Here is a 13,270-nt window from a genome sequence, read left to right on the forward strand (position 1 = left end):
GCAAATAATTTAAGCGAAGGATAGTGCAGAGAACAAATCCAAATGAAATGGTAAATTAAATGAGATGGTAAATTAAAGACACATTGAGATAAAAACAAAAGCTCATAGATTTCATAGCTAGCTATAGAAACTGTAGGTCAACTGTCAAGAGAGTAATAACATCTGTGTAGGTGGCTAATGAAGACTCGGATATAAAGACATAAGATATATACAGTCTGGAAACGAATGAAGATATCATGGCTGTCTCTGTAACATATTCCTCTGTTATTATATCAATCATTCCAGGATTTCTTTTTAGGAACCTGATGGACTTACTAATACTTAGCCAGAAAATTACCTTTCTCTCTTTAATTTTGAATTCAAAAGATAGCTACAATTGTATCGCTCTACTTTTATACTGTCTGGTAGTGAAGACTTGTATAAATTTCAGGAATTTGTCAAATATGTAATTTAGGCATTGTATATTAATCCAGAGATGTTATCGATTAGGACATAAAGATCGAAAAAGATAGTTATATTATGAAATAATTTAATTTTACAGTTAGTTAATATTTACATTCTAGGGTTTTTTGAAGACCAGAAAGGTACACAAAATATGACCTAGGTTTTAGAGACCTGACCGTGTGGTTGGAAAGATATTTTCTAAATAATTATGAAGGGAGGCAAAAATGAAAAACATGTACCTTTTTGGCTTTTTGTAGATGCTTATTATTTATCTTTAACAATTGTGAAGACATGAATAAAATTTCAATCATCTAAAATAAGCTACTGCATGGAAAAGAAGGGTATTTAAATATATACTTGTTTTTATGTTTAAGGCAGCATGGTGTAATCTTGACTTTCTGCATTTTTAATGATTTTTTCAATCTAAATTTTAATTGTTGAAAATATGTGTTCATTATAGAGTCGCTATAACAAATTATTTTGTAAATGAGTGTTTCTCAGTTAAGTGGCTTTACTTTACAATTTTGGTTTTTCTTTTAAATTGTCTGGGTCATGAAACATTTTTCTCAGTCTGTTAAGATCTTGCTTCCAGGCATAGCCCCTGTTTGACTCAAACAAATTTTCATAAAAATTCAATAAATAAAATTGTCTGAATCATTTGTTGAGCGAAATATTAAATTAAAGGACTACTGTGAGCCAACTAATAGTTTTCTAAATGCAGTCTGCGCTATAAATCTTTTCTTTAACTTGTTAAATAATGTTTAAACAGTTTACATTGTACTTTATGAACTCAGTATTACATAATTCTAATAATACGTAGCAAATACTTATGTAGTAGGTAATATGCCACTGTTTTAAGAGCTTTACAGGTATTAACTCTTATAATATTCTCAGTACCTTTTTTAATTGCCTCCTATTCACCCCATTGGTGAGGGAGGGATTCCTAACTTTGGGTCATGGGGATGGATGGCCAAACACGTAACACCCAGCACTGGACAGATGAGATCAACAGTTGATTGGTTACATGTACTCACAGCCCAGGAGGAGAAAACATTGCATGCCACACAGGGCTATGTGGAGGTTGCACTCAGGGGTGAACAATTGCACTCAGGAGTGAACAATTGCACTCAGGAGTGAACAATTGGAGTCTGTGGAAGGGATGCCTTGTAGTATCAAGAGGGCGAGGTACCTGTGGTTCCTGTGGGAAGCTGTGATTGGCTTGTTTGAATAATGCCATGGGCTAGTAGGGAACTGAAACCTTCTACTCAGGAGTAAACAGGAATTGTACTGTCTTTTTGATAAGAAGGGGTGGTTTGGCCAGGAGGCCTTATCCACGTGAGTAGAGTGGGGAAGTGAACTTGCAGTTAAGTCATCTGAGATCCTCCCAATTTTATCAGCTCTCATGGCAGGACATGATATTGAGCCTTAATTTTAGGCTTTATGCCACACTACGTGTGGGGCTGGTACTATTATTATCCCCATTTCACAGATGAAGATATAACGTACACAAGATAACTTGCTTAAAATTATGACCACCGCCTCCCAAACTATTTTCTTACACGTTTGCTTTCCCTCAAGCTAGACAGAAAGTCAGTGTCTTACTCCCATTTCTGTCTCATTAATAGAAATAAACTATCTTAGTGTTTTTATTACTAATTGTCAAGGAGTTTTCATCCAAGTGCCCTCATGATTTTATTTCATTTACTTTCATAAGTCTATAAACTCTAATATAGGTAAATACATTTGCATTTCTTGACTGAGAGTTGCAGGACGTAGTCATTATCAAGAGAGGTGATAGATTCCGTTTTTCTCTTCTAAGAGCCTTTAAAAGCTGAACTAATATTAAGATCATTTGGATTTTATTCTGTCTAGCATGGATGGAATGGTCTACTGGGCTTCCTTTTTAAAGTTTCTACGAGTAACTTAGCTATATTTCTTATAAATATATAAAATACCTTTGGTTAATAAAAATTTTGCTTGCTTTATTACAGCTTTGGACTTTGCAAACTTGATCTGTCATTATGGTTTTAAAAACAATTCATATTCTAGGAAGTAATTGACAATTATCTGAGATATGCTATTTTTTCATTCTAATGATATCAGAACATCTCATTTTTCTTGATAAAATTGGATATTTTTTCCTTTTCAAATAATGCAAATCTAATTATAAACTGCTTAATTAACTTTGTTTTTGCCTTTTTTTTTTTTAGTATGGCCAAATCTTAAATATAAGGAAGATAAGAATTTATGTATAGAGTATTACTTACCATAAATTATATGACAATTAAAAACAGATTTTCCAATGGAGAGGGCAATTTCTTTTTCTTATCTCTGGGAGACCTCCTGGGAGTAAATATAAAAATCTGATGGAGAAAATATTTTACAGTAAACATGGATTATTTTATTATCAGGAATAACACTTATTTTTCAAAAAACATGGTGAAATGAAAAGGATGCAGTGTAGACTGAAAAAAATCAAGTCTGTTATCCCAATATGGTAAATAATGTATGTAAAGAAAAAACACTGAAAGGACATATACCAGTAATAATTGAAAAAAAAAAAAAAAAAAGCAGATTTCCCACAATTTTTTCTCATTCCCATCACCTTGCAAGTGAACTTTGTCAAATTAACTTTTTAAAATAAGAACAATTTAACCTCTATGTATTAAAGTTTTGAGTCTGGTATTTTGAGATAATTTCTTTAGTCTTCCTTTTGTCTTAATAAGAGTTATGCTTAAGTGATATAATGTTAGAATGCAACATGCTGTCAGTTCTGTTATTAACACTTATGCAAATTTGTTTCAGTTGATGTATTGGAATAATTTGAGCCTAATTGTGAATTTTACATTTTCTTATGCATAATTTCATCCACGAGAAATACTAGGTGAATTCAGAAAACTGAACCCAGCTGATTTGAGCTGCCTAGGAATACCCAAACACACACATGTCCCCCAAACATCTACCCTTTACCACAGTTCACCAGTGTGTTACGAGCGCCATCCATCCACATCTGGTGTTACAACTTTCCATCCAATTTCAGATCATCCTCCTTCCACTGCTTCATAACTCACAAGCTGCAGCCCTTTCAACACCCACTTCCACAAGCAACCTTCAGGTCTTTTGCAAGGTAATGTGCTATTTATTATAATATATATGTATTTTTTAACCATTTAACGCGTAAAACTGTGGTATTGTTTTTTATTAGGTTCCTTTTTTTAAATGTAAAACTGATGCAGTTTTTAAAGTGTTATATGTAACCTTAGCCTCATTTCCCCCATAAGCCCTGTGGTTTTATTGCATGATTTTGCCTAGTACAATGATTTTTTTTTAAGGGCACATATGTTGTGTTATAGCAGAATGGCTGTGATTGAAAAGGTTATCTTTTTTTAATTAACAGTGGATTTTAGTTAATTCTTTGTAATAGTGTGATTAATTTAGTAAATGGACTAATTATAGATGTGGTAAATTGGGTACAGAAATTCAGTGTTTTTTATTTTTTAATAATTAGATTATTACAGATCACAGATGTCTTTGATGTGTGTCACCTGTGAGAACACTATAGAACTGTCATAAACCTAGCATCTAAATTCATAATTAAAAGCATTTATTATCATGAAGTTTTAGAAATATATATTCGAGGGGAAATTATGGGGAAAAGGAAATCACAAAAATGTAATAAAATTGTGATCTTCAGTAAATTTGTATTTATGCATGTACATATATACATATATACGCTTAGAAAAAATATATTGGAAGGATAGAAACCACCGTGTTACCAGTGGGGGTTTTCTGTACGATAAAATTATAAAGAGTTTTTGTTTGCTTATTTATACTTTATTTTCCACCTTTAGTATATGTTACTTTTATAATCAGATAGAAAAAGAGAAACTATAGAGAGAGACTGGGGAGGATCTAGTACTACCAATAATTTAATTCATTTTTTAATGAAGCTCTTTGGAAAACATAATCCAGAATAGAGGGTAATTCATAAATCTTGCCAGAAATTATCTAAAATTTGAAGATATGGCTACTTTTCATTTTGTGTGCACTATATTCTTGACACAGTACTAGGTTTTTTCTTCATATCTTATTTAATCCTCATATTTTATGAAGTTGAGATATCATCCCCACTTTATGAAAGAATAAATTGAGGCTTAAAGAAATTAAATATTTACCTGCTGCTTAGATGCTACACTATTACCCTTTTAATGCATTACTTTTTTCCCTGGGAATATATTTATTTTTGAAACACTTTTATGTTTCATTTGTATTAAGAAAAACACTATTATCTTGTTCTCCAAATTAGAAAAAATACACATTTTCTGGGGGGAAAAAGTTGTCAGCTTTTGTGGAGAAGGACCCCATTGCCTTGTAACATTGTAGAATATGACCATTCAAGACTTACGAATCTGTATGTCATGTTTTGCTACTATTAGAATAAATGTTACTTCCGTCCTTACCAGTGAAATTAAGCTGGGGCCTCTGTCCCATATGGCATCCTTATTTGACACTTTCATGTTTCCTCTAAGAAAACAAATAGTAGCATTAACAAAATACAAAAGAAATTGGCTATCTGAAATGCAGAAGCCTGTTGTTACATCAAAGTATTTAAAAATATTTGCCAACAATTCTGCTGATGAAATAGTCATGTCAATTCAAACTTATTAAAAATAATTTTATTCACATTATGGGTAACAGTGACAACTTTGGTAAGTTCACTTCTGCTCTTGATCGCAATGTAAAATCACCATTGAATTAGTCTTTAAATCCTCTAAAAACTACCACTGGGCTAGTTTTATTGGTTTGGAAATGTACCTTGTCATGTGAACTTAATCCTTGGGTCTTGTTACCACTCATATAATTTAGCTGAAAGAACTCAGAGTTGTTCCCACTGTAATATACTCATCTTGGAAAAAAAGATAGTTTGAGGTGCAACTAGGGAAACTAAAATTCTTTGCTTTAGAAAGTAAAATTAGGCTTTGAAGAGCTAATGATAAAAACTCAAGGGGAGGATCTACAGCTTCCGCACTTGCCATTGGGATGCTTTCTTTGGGAACCCAGCTGCCATACGTGGAGGAAGCAAAGGCAGCCCACTTGGAGAAGCCAGGCGCCCCAGCCAACAGCCAGCACCAAGTGCCAGCATTTGAGTGACACATCCTAACCTAGCAGCCAACCCCTGCACTCTGATGGTTGTGTCCATGCTCCACGCACTGATTATCACATGGCTCTTCTTTACGAAGTAGGAAATGTGCTTTGTGGAGATTGCATTCTAGTGAAGAAACAGCTGTATTTGAAGACCTGTTAAGATTATATGAACCCCCTAAAAATAAGTTACGAAAATTAAATCTCACTAATATATATAGGCCTAGTACTCCTTAATGTTGACGCTAATATTCCATAATACATTTTTAATAGAAGTATCTGATACGCTATGTTGTGAGGACTTTGAAAATCATAGACTATAAAGATTTTTAATCTTGTAAAGATTATTTACAAGACTACTCTCATCATTTACATAAAATAGTTTATCATCCCTTGATGTATTTGGGGCAAAAAAGAAAAAAACTGGAGAAAGAAGAAAATTATTAAGCAACATAGATTCTGACAAGAAATTGTGGGTTTTTTAATTTTTTGTTTTAGAATATGGTATGTTTCCTTAACTGGATCATTTATAGAGAACACAGAGTGTAACACATTGAAAATAATCTTAGATACATTCAAAATCTGTTTTTTTTTATCAGTTTATATAGGCCTAGTACTCCTTATCAGTATATATAGTTTATATCAGTTTATATAGGCCTAGTACTCCTTATCAGTATATATAGGCCTAGTACTCCTTAATGTTGACGCTAATATTCCATAATACATTTTTAATAGAAGTATCTAATACGCTATGTTGTGAGGACTTTGAAAATCATAGACTAGTACTAGTACTAGTACATAGGCCTAGTACTCCTTATCAGTATATATAGTTTTTATCAGTTTATATAGGCCTAGTACTCCTTATCAGTATATATAGGCCTAGTACTCCTTAATGTTGACGCTAATATTCCATAATACATTTTTAATAGAAGTATCTAATACGCTATGTTGTGAGGACTTTGAAAATCATAGACTATAAAGATTTTTAATCTTGTAAAGATTATTTACAAGACTACTCTCATCATTTACATAAAATAGTTTATCATCCCTTGATGTATTTGGGGCAAAAAAGAAAAAAACTGGAGAAAGAAGAAAATTATTAAGCAACATAGATTCTGACAAGAAATTGTGGGTTTTTTAATTTTTTGTTTTAGAATATGGTATGTTTCCTTAACTGGATCATTTATAGAGAACACAGAGTGTAACACATTGAAAATAATCTTAGATACATTCAAAATCTGTTTTTTTTTATCAGTTTATTAGTAGACTAAAATAGTTATTTAAAAAATAATATTTTTTTAAACTAGTAAAAATAATGAGAAGGTAATTTAAAGCATTTTGGTCATTTTGCTTCTGAAAACTTTCCACCAGCATTTGGAAACAGCATTTCACATCACCCAGAGAATGTTAATGCAAAAAGGCCCTTAGAGATCATCTTCTCATTTTTCAAATGAGAAAATTGATACCCTCATCAAGGTCTCTCAGTGTTTGAGAAGGGAAAAGAATTCAGGTTTTTAGTACCCTTTCCATTATATGACCATGCCTGTAGCCTTCAGTTACATTCATTCTGTTTATTGTCATTTGAGGTATCTATGTCTAATTTCACCATTTAGTTTGTAAGCTCTGTTACGTAACTTTTATACTTTCTATAGCCTATATCCTACAGGAGTTGTTTAATAATAAAGAATTCAGATGTGAACGTGTATTTTTAACTTAGAATGCCTAGTGCAGAGCTCTGGTTCCCATTTTAATGCTTAAAATTTAGTAATGCTTAGATCTTATGAATGATCTTGTTTATTCTGAGTTAACTAGAAAACTATGGATTTAGTATACTAACATTGAAGCCGAAAGTACAGGCTATCCTTAGTTAAAATAAGTTAGTTAAAATAGAATAATAAAGAATAGATATATGTATGAATAGCATCTATATGCAAGCTAATCTGGAAAATGGGAGGAGCTATCAGGAAAATGACAAATTAAAGAAAGTCTTTGTAATTATTGGAAGAGTATTACTTTCACAGATCTTAACTGTAATGTAATTATAGTTCTTTCTTTCCATCAAAAACTGTGCTCTGAGAATTTTGTTGCCAAAACAAATTAATTCAAAACCTTTAATGTTGTAAAATAGTTGTATTCAGTTTGAATTGTGTGTGTGTGTGTGTGTAATTTTAGGACTAGCACGAGTCCAGGATGCCAAGAAACGATTTTTAAGGTGGTTATTGTCCAGAAGTATTTAATATCAGTAAATGTGTAATAAGCTCAGTAACATATAGAAATATTATGTGATCAGTCAACATTTATTGAGCACCTGATTTGAATTAAATCGGATGAAACACTTCTTTTATAATCAAATTAGTGAAAGATAAAGACTTAGAAAGATATGACCAAGTGTCATATAAGTAAGTGAGAACCCAGAAGAGGAGACAATTCACTGTGGGTTTGAATGACCCAGTATAGAGAATATAGGAACTGAGTTTGGCCTTAGGGACTGTTAGCAACATTGTAATAAATATAAAGTGGCATTTCACATGAAGGTTCAAGGGCAAAGGAACAAAGGCACAGAAACATGCAAAGGAGTGTTTGGGAGTCAACAGATCAGTGTAGCTGAACTAAAGTAAGTGTTCATGTCAGGAACACTTGGAAAGCAAACACTGGAAAGCTGGGTAAGGGCCAGAATGTTGAAAACCTTACCTTCTTGTTTCTACTGTCCTTCCCCCACCCCATAGTTGGAGATAATATGAATACTAAAATGGGGTAGTGGTGGTGGAAATGGAAATATTAAAGTCACTGAAAGAAACATGATCAAGTGGTGAGGTAACCTACTATGAGGTTGTTATTAAATGTTAGAGTGTTAGGCATAATTGGAAGTTTGGGTCTTTAAATGCAGATGAAAATGATGAAACACTTGACTCTTGCTAGCACTTTTATCTCCCTGAAACGTTATATACCTATATTCTATATACCTGCCTTATAAACTTACATCCCTGGAATCAACCTAAATCCAAGCTGCCTCGTTCTCTTGCTTTCTTTCATATCAGTTGGTGTCACCATTATTTATCCATCCAGTCACGCAATTCAGAATTCTGTGAGCCATCGTAGTCTTCTTTCACTGCCTTACAACGTTATATCCAGTCAATCACCGATTCTATTTATTCTATCTCCTAAACAACTCTCAACACAATTTCTGTTCTTAATCCATACTGTTTAGTTAACCCAAACCTTTTTCCTATAAATTGTAGAAGCCTTTGAACAGGTCTTATTTCTTCCAGCCTCCCCATCCCCATTCAGTTTCTAACTGATGTTAGAAATATTTTCTTAAAAGACAGATATAATCCTTTTAATATGTTCTATTTTGTTATATGAAGCCCAAGCCCTTTAGTATGGCATTCATGATATGACTCTTGCCTATGTCTGTAGTCTTACTCCCAGAAAGAGGTTCAGGGAATAATTAAAAACGTTAAGCTATACAAAAGTAGAGAGAATAGTTTAATGAACTTCCAAAACCAACCACCAAATTCAATATTGGCAAGATTGTGCTACTCTTACTTCGTCAATGCTGTGTTGTGGTTATTGCTGAAGTAATTTAAATTAAATCTCAAACTCATTTCCTTTTACCCCAGCATACGTTAGTACAAATTTCTAAATATACAAACATGTTTTTGTATAACTACAACGCCAGTGTCACACCTAGCAAAATTAGCAATAATTGCTTGATATCATCGAATATCCCACCTTAGTCAGTTTCTTGCCACTTGTTTAATGTCTTATAGAGTTGATATTTTCTGATTTGGGTCCACTTTTACATTTGGTAGCTATGTCTTTTAAGTCCCTCCTTTTTTTTTTTTTTTTTTTTTTTGGTTTGTTGTTACTGTTTTTCATGCCTTACCTGGTTGGGTCAGTTGTCCTATAGAAATATTTCATAATTTGGATATTTTTCTGTGCTTCCTCATGTTGTTATTTAACTTGTTCCTTTAACTCTCTGTTTACGGTTAATTTGAAGTTTGGGTTTATGGCTTGATTAGATTTAGGTTCAAGTTATTTTTGGTACATAGACATTTTCTTCATCCTTTTCTAATGGCTATATTGTTGGGTTAGGTTGGGTTCCTAGAAGTGGGATTGTTAGGTCAAAGGGTAAATGTACATGTAATTTTCTAGACATTGTCAAATTCCTATCCATGAGGGTTGCTTAATTTTGCATCTCTACAATTTTTTAGAGTGTTTGTTTCCTATAGTATTGTCAATAAATGTTGCCTAACTTGGATTTTTGCCCATCTTATGTATAAAATATAATATTTGCTTTTTTTTATGAGTAATTTCTTCTGTTAATTGCTCATTCTTTTTTCATTTTTCAGTTGGTTGTTGTTTTCCTCTTGATTTTCAGGTGCTCTTTATATAATTGGGGTATTAGCCATTGTCTGTGTTAAATTGCACAGAAAATGCAATTTGCTATTTTGCACAGATTTTGCTTATGGTGTATTTGTGCCATACAAAAGTTTTTTTTTGTTTGTTTGTTTTTGTTTTTAATGTGTGTGTGTGTGTGAATTACCAATTTTTTATTGTTTCTGGGTTTTGTGTTTTAATTAAGTTTAATTGGTTTACAAGTCTATTCACTGTGAGTGAAAACAGCTCTGAATTATAGAAATATTATGTTTTACTATATGATAGGGCTAGCACCCTTTCTACTTTTCTTTTACAGGGTTTTCTTGGTGATTCATGCTTGCTTATTGATTGATAGTTTATTTTATAAATAAGGAAATAAATACTTCCATAGAAGTTCTATGACCATAGAGTAATGAGAAAAGTAAAAATAATTGTTCTTAATACTTTGTCTTAATATGAAGGTTAAATGTAGCAAGATTTTTACAGACTGCAACCATTTATAAGGATACATAATTAAAAGGAAGAGAGACAAGAGTGTATTGGAAATATTTATTTCAATCAGCGGTTCCCGAAGTGTGCTCTCTGGACCTCTGGCATCTTAGCACAAATCAAAGCAGTGGCATCACACTGTGATAGTAATCAGTTTCCTTCACCATCCTGTATTCATAGTAAAAAATGTCACTTTCACTCAAGAATATCCCTGAAACAGTAAACGTTATATATTTTATTAAATCTTGACCATTTAATACGTGTCTTTTTAATAGTCTCTGTTTCAAAATGGAGAATATACACAAACTCTTTGGCATGCCAAAGTATGATGGTTGTCTCAAGGAAAAGCCACCATGTGACTAAGCTGTGAGCCAAACTAGTCACTTTTTATTGAACACCATTTTCACATGTAAGAATAACTGACTAAAAATTGTGGTTATTCAAACTTGGGTATTTGGCAGACACTGTCACAAAAATGAACAAAAGTAAGCCTGTCACTTAAAGGAAAACAACTGACAGGATTCATTGCCAATGATAAAATTTGAGCTTTCAGGAGAAAAGAATCTTGGAACCTGGAATTCTCCACTGTGAGCTTGACCACTTCTCAGTACTTAACATATTTTTTTGATGTGATCGGTGGTGGTATTAATACATTTTATTTTTAATATTATGTTAAATGTGTCAATATTCCAAAAACCTGCAAAGTTCAGTGAGCCAATATTTTCAAAATGACCGATGGTTAGTTAACATTACAAAATCATGCATGGGTGAATGATCCATTCAAAGTACAAGATAAGCCAATGGATTTTTATGTAACAGAGTAAGAAATTTACTGATGTGGCTTCAGATTCCACATTGTAACAAACTTTAAAAGCTACCACTTCCCAAGTTTCAGTGTACTATCAAAGAATGTCCAAAATTATCTGAAAAATTTAAAGTACTCTTCCTTTTTCCAACTCCATATCTTTGTGAGTCCAGATTTTCTTCATGTTGTCCAATGGCCACAATATATACTAACAGATTGAATGCAGAAGTAGATGAAAGACTCTAGGTCTCTTTTATTAAGCCTGATATTTGAACAAATGTAAAACAATGCTACTTTTCTCAGTAAACTTTGTGTTGTCTTGGAAATTACAGTTTCCAAAAAATGTAGTTGTGTAACCATGTAATGTTTTTATTACTTTTATTTTTATTTTTAAATGAATAAATAAATATTAAATGTTTTTCTTTGATTTACTTTCTGATATGGTAATTATTGATAGATAGTACTCACATAAGAGACTTTGAGGGTCAACAATTTTTAACAATATAAAGAGGTCCTAAGTACAGCATGGGGAATATAGTCAATAATATTGTAGTAACTATGTATGGTGCCAGGTGGGTACTAGATTTATCTAACAGATGGGTAACTATCAGGGTGATCACTTTGAAGTTATATGAAAGTCTAACCACTATGTTGTACACCTGAAACTAATCTAATACTGAATGTCAACTCTAAAATTTTAAATTGTTTTTAAAAAATAAAGAGGCCCTAATACCTAGAAGTTTGTGAACCATCTGTTTAAATGACTGTAACAATTCATGGTTTGAATTCGGATTACAACAGATTTTAAGTTTACCTGTATACATTAAAGCACAATTTTGTAGTCCTCTGTTTAAAGACTTGGGGGTTGACAAAATAAAGCAGAGATGAAGTTAATGAAAATTCATTATACAGATCAGATCTATTTTCTATTCTAGGCAAAAATTAAAACACAACAGTTCTTTTCAAAACTAGAAACAAAAACTTATGTTTTTCATTTAAATTTCATTAAAACTGAAGTTTAATATAATTCAATGGAAAATCAAAAAATACTTTAATTTGCTCAGTTGTTGTGTTCCCAGGAGGCTGTATAAAAGGTATTTTCTCAATTTAAATAAGATCATGAGTTCCTGTAATATCTGACTACTCAGTGTGTAAAGAAGTATTGTTTCTCAGATGGCTAATATACTTATGTCTTTAAACCTCTAGAAGTCAAGTCTATTTCATGTTTTTTCCCCTAATTCCTCTGAGCTGAGCAAGTGACCTGTATTTTGTTAATCATTGTGTTTTGAAAGACCTGAAACTATCCTGTCACTCTGTGTTCCATTAGAATAACCTCAAGGCCTTCTGATGTTATTAAAATCTAGGGGGTAGATGCTGACCATAGAGGTTTCATTTGAAACTACTTTCCCATCGTGTCCCAAGAGAACTACACTCACAGCATGTGTTTTTGTTTCTCCAAAAGATTAGTAGCTATCAACCATATACTGAACTTTAGAATGTTGTGTAACTGGATTTGTCTTCATGGGAGTCTTACTTTCTAAAACTCCCAATTTTAATTTATTTTAATCTAATTGGGACAACATTTTAACAGGTAAAGCTTTCTAAAATTCACGGTCAGTTTTTATTGTTACATAACATAGAAGAACTTTAAAAATTGTTTGTATAGAAGTAAAGCCCTTCTTAATACTTCTGTGGGACCTGGGCAGAGATCTTGTAATTAGTGGTAGGAAAGTATATTGTCTGTATGTTAATAGGGAAGCCCTGCGGTAGGTAGTTATTACGGACTTGCATTATCTCAGGTACAAAGACTATGCATAGCTCTCTCCTTATTTTCTTGGGCGTTAGCCCCAAAATTTAATAGCATAGTCAACAAGTATATTTTGTAGTCGTGCGTCTCTAAAGATTTCAACTCTGAAAAGCTTATGTAGGAGGCTTTGTTGCCCCAGATTAGTGTCACAGTGTGCAATATTATTTCTGATTTCTAAGAAAATAGTACAATTATGGGACATT

General features: G+C 32.4%; 1 protein-coding gene across 2 annotated transcripts in view; it reads left to right on the top strand.

The window, feature by feature from the left end:
- Positions 1-13,270, top strand: part of SESN3 (sestrin 3) — a 64,663-nt gene that overhangs the window by 15,487 nt on the left and 35,906 nt on the right. The window contains exon 2 of one of the 2 annotated variants that reach the window (XM_019737543.3): positions 3,485-3,571. The exons of the other annotated variant lie outside the window; for it this stretch is intronic. Within the exon in view, the coding sequence (XP_019593102.3) occupies positions 3,485-3,571 (87 nt within the window). The remainder of the gene's footprint in view (positions 1-3,484; positions 3,572-13,270) is intronic. 2 annotated transcript variants of the gene reach the window in all.

This window comes from Rhinolophus sinicus, chromosome 14 (assembly GCF_057876585.1).
Source record: "Rhinolophus sinicus isolate RSI-liver-muscle chromosome 14, RSI-T2T, whole genome shotgun sequence".
In the NCBI taxonomy this organism is placed as follows: Eukaryota; Metazoa; Chordata; class Mammalia; order Chiroptera; family Rhinolophidae; genus Rhinolophus; species Rhinolophus sinicus.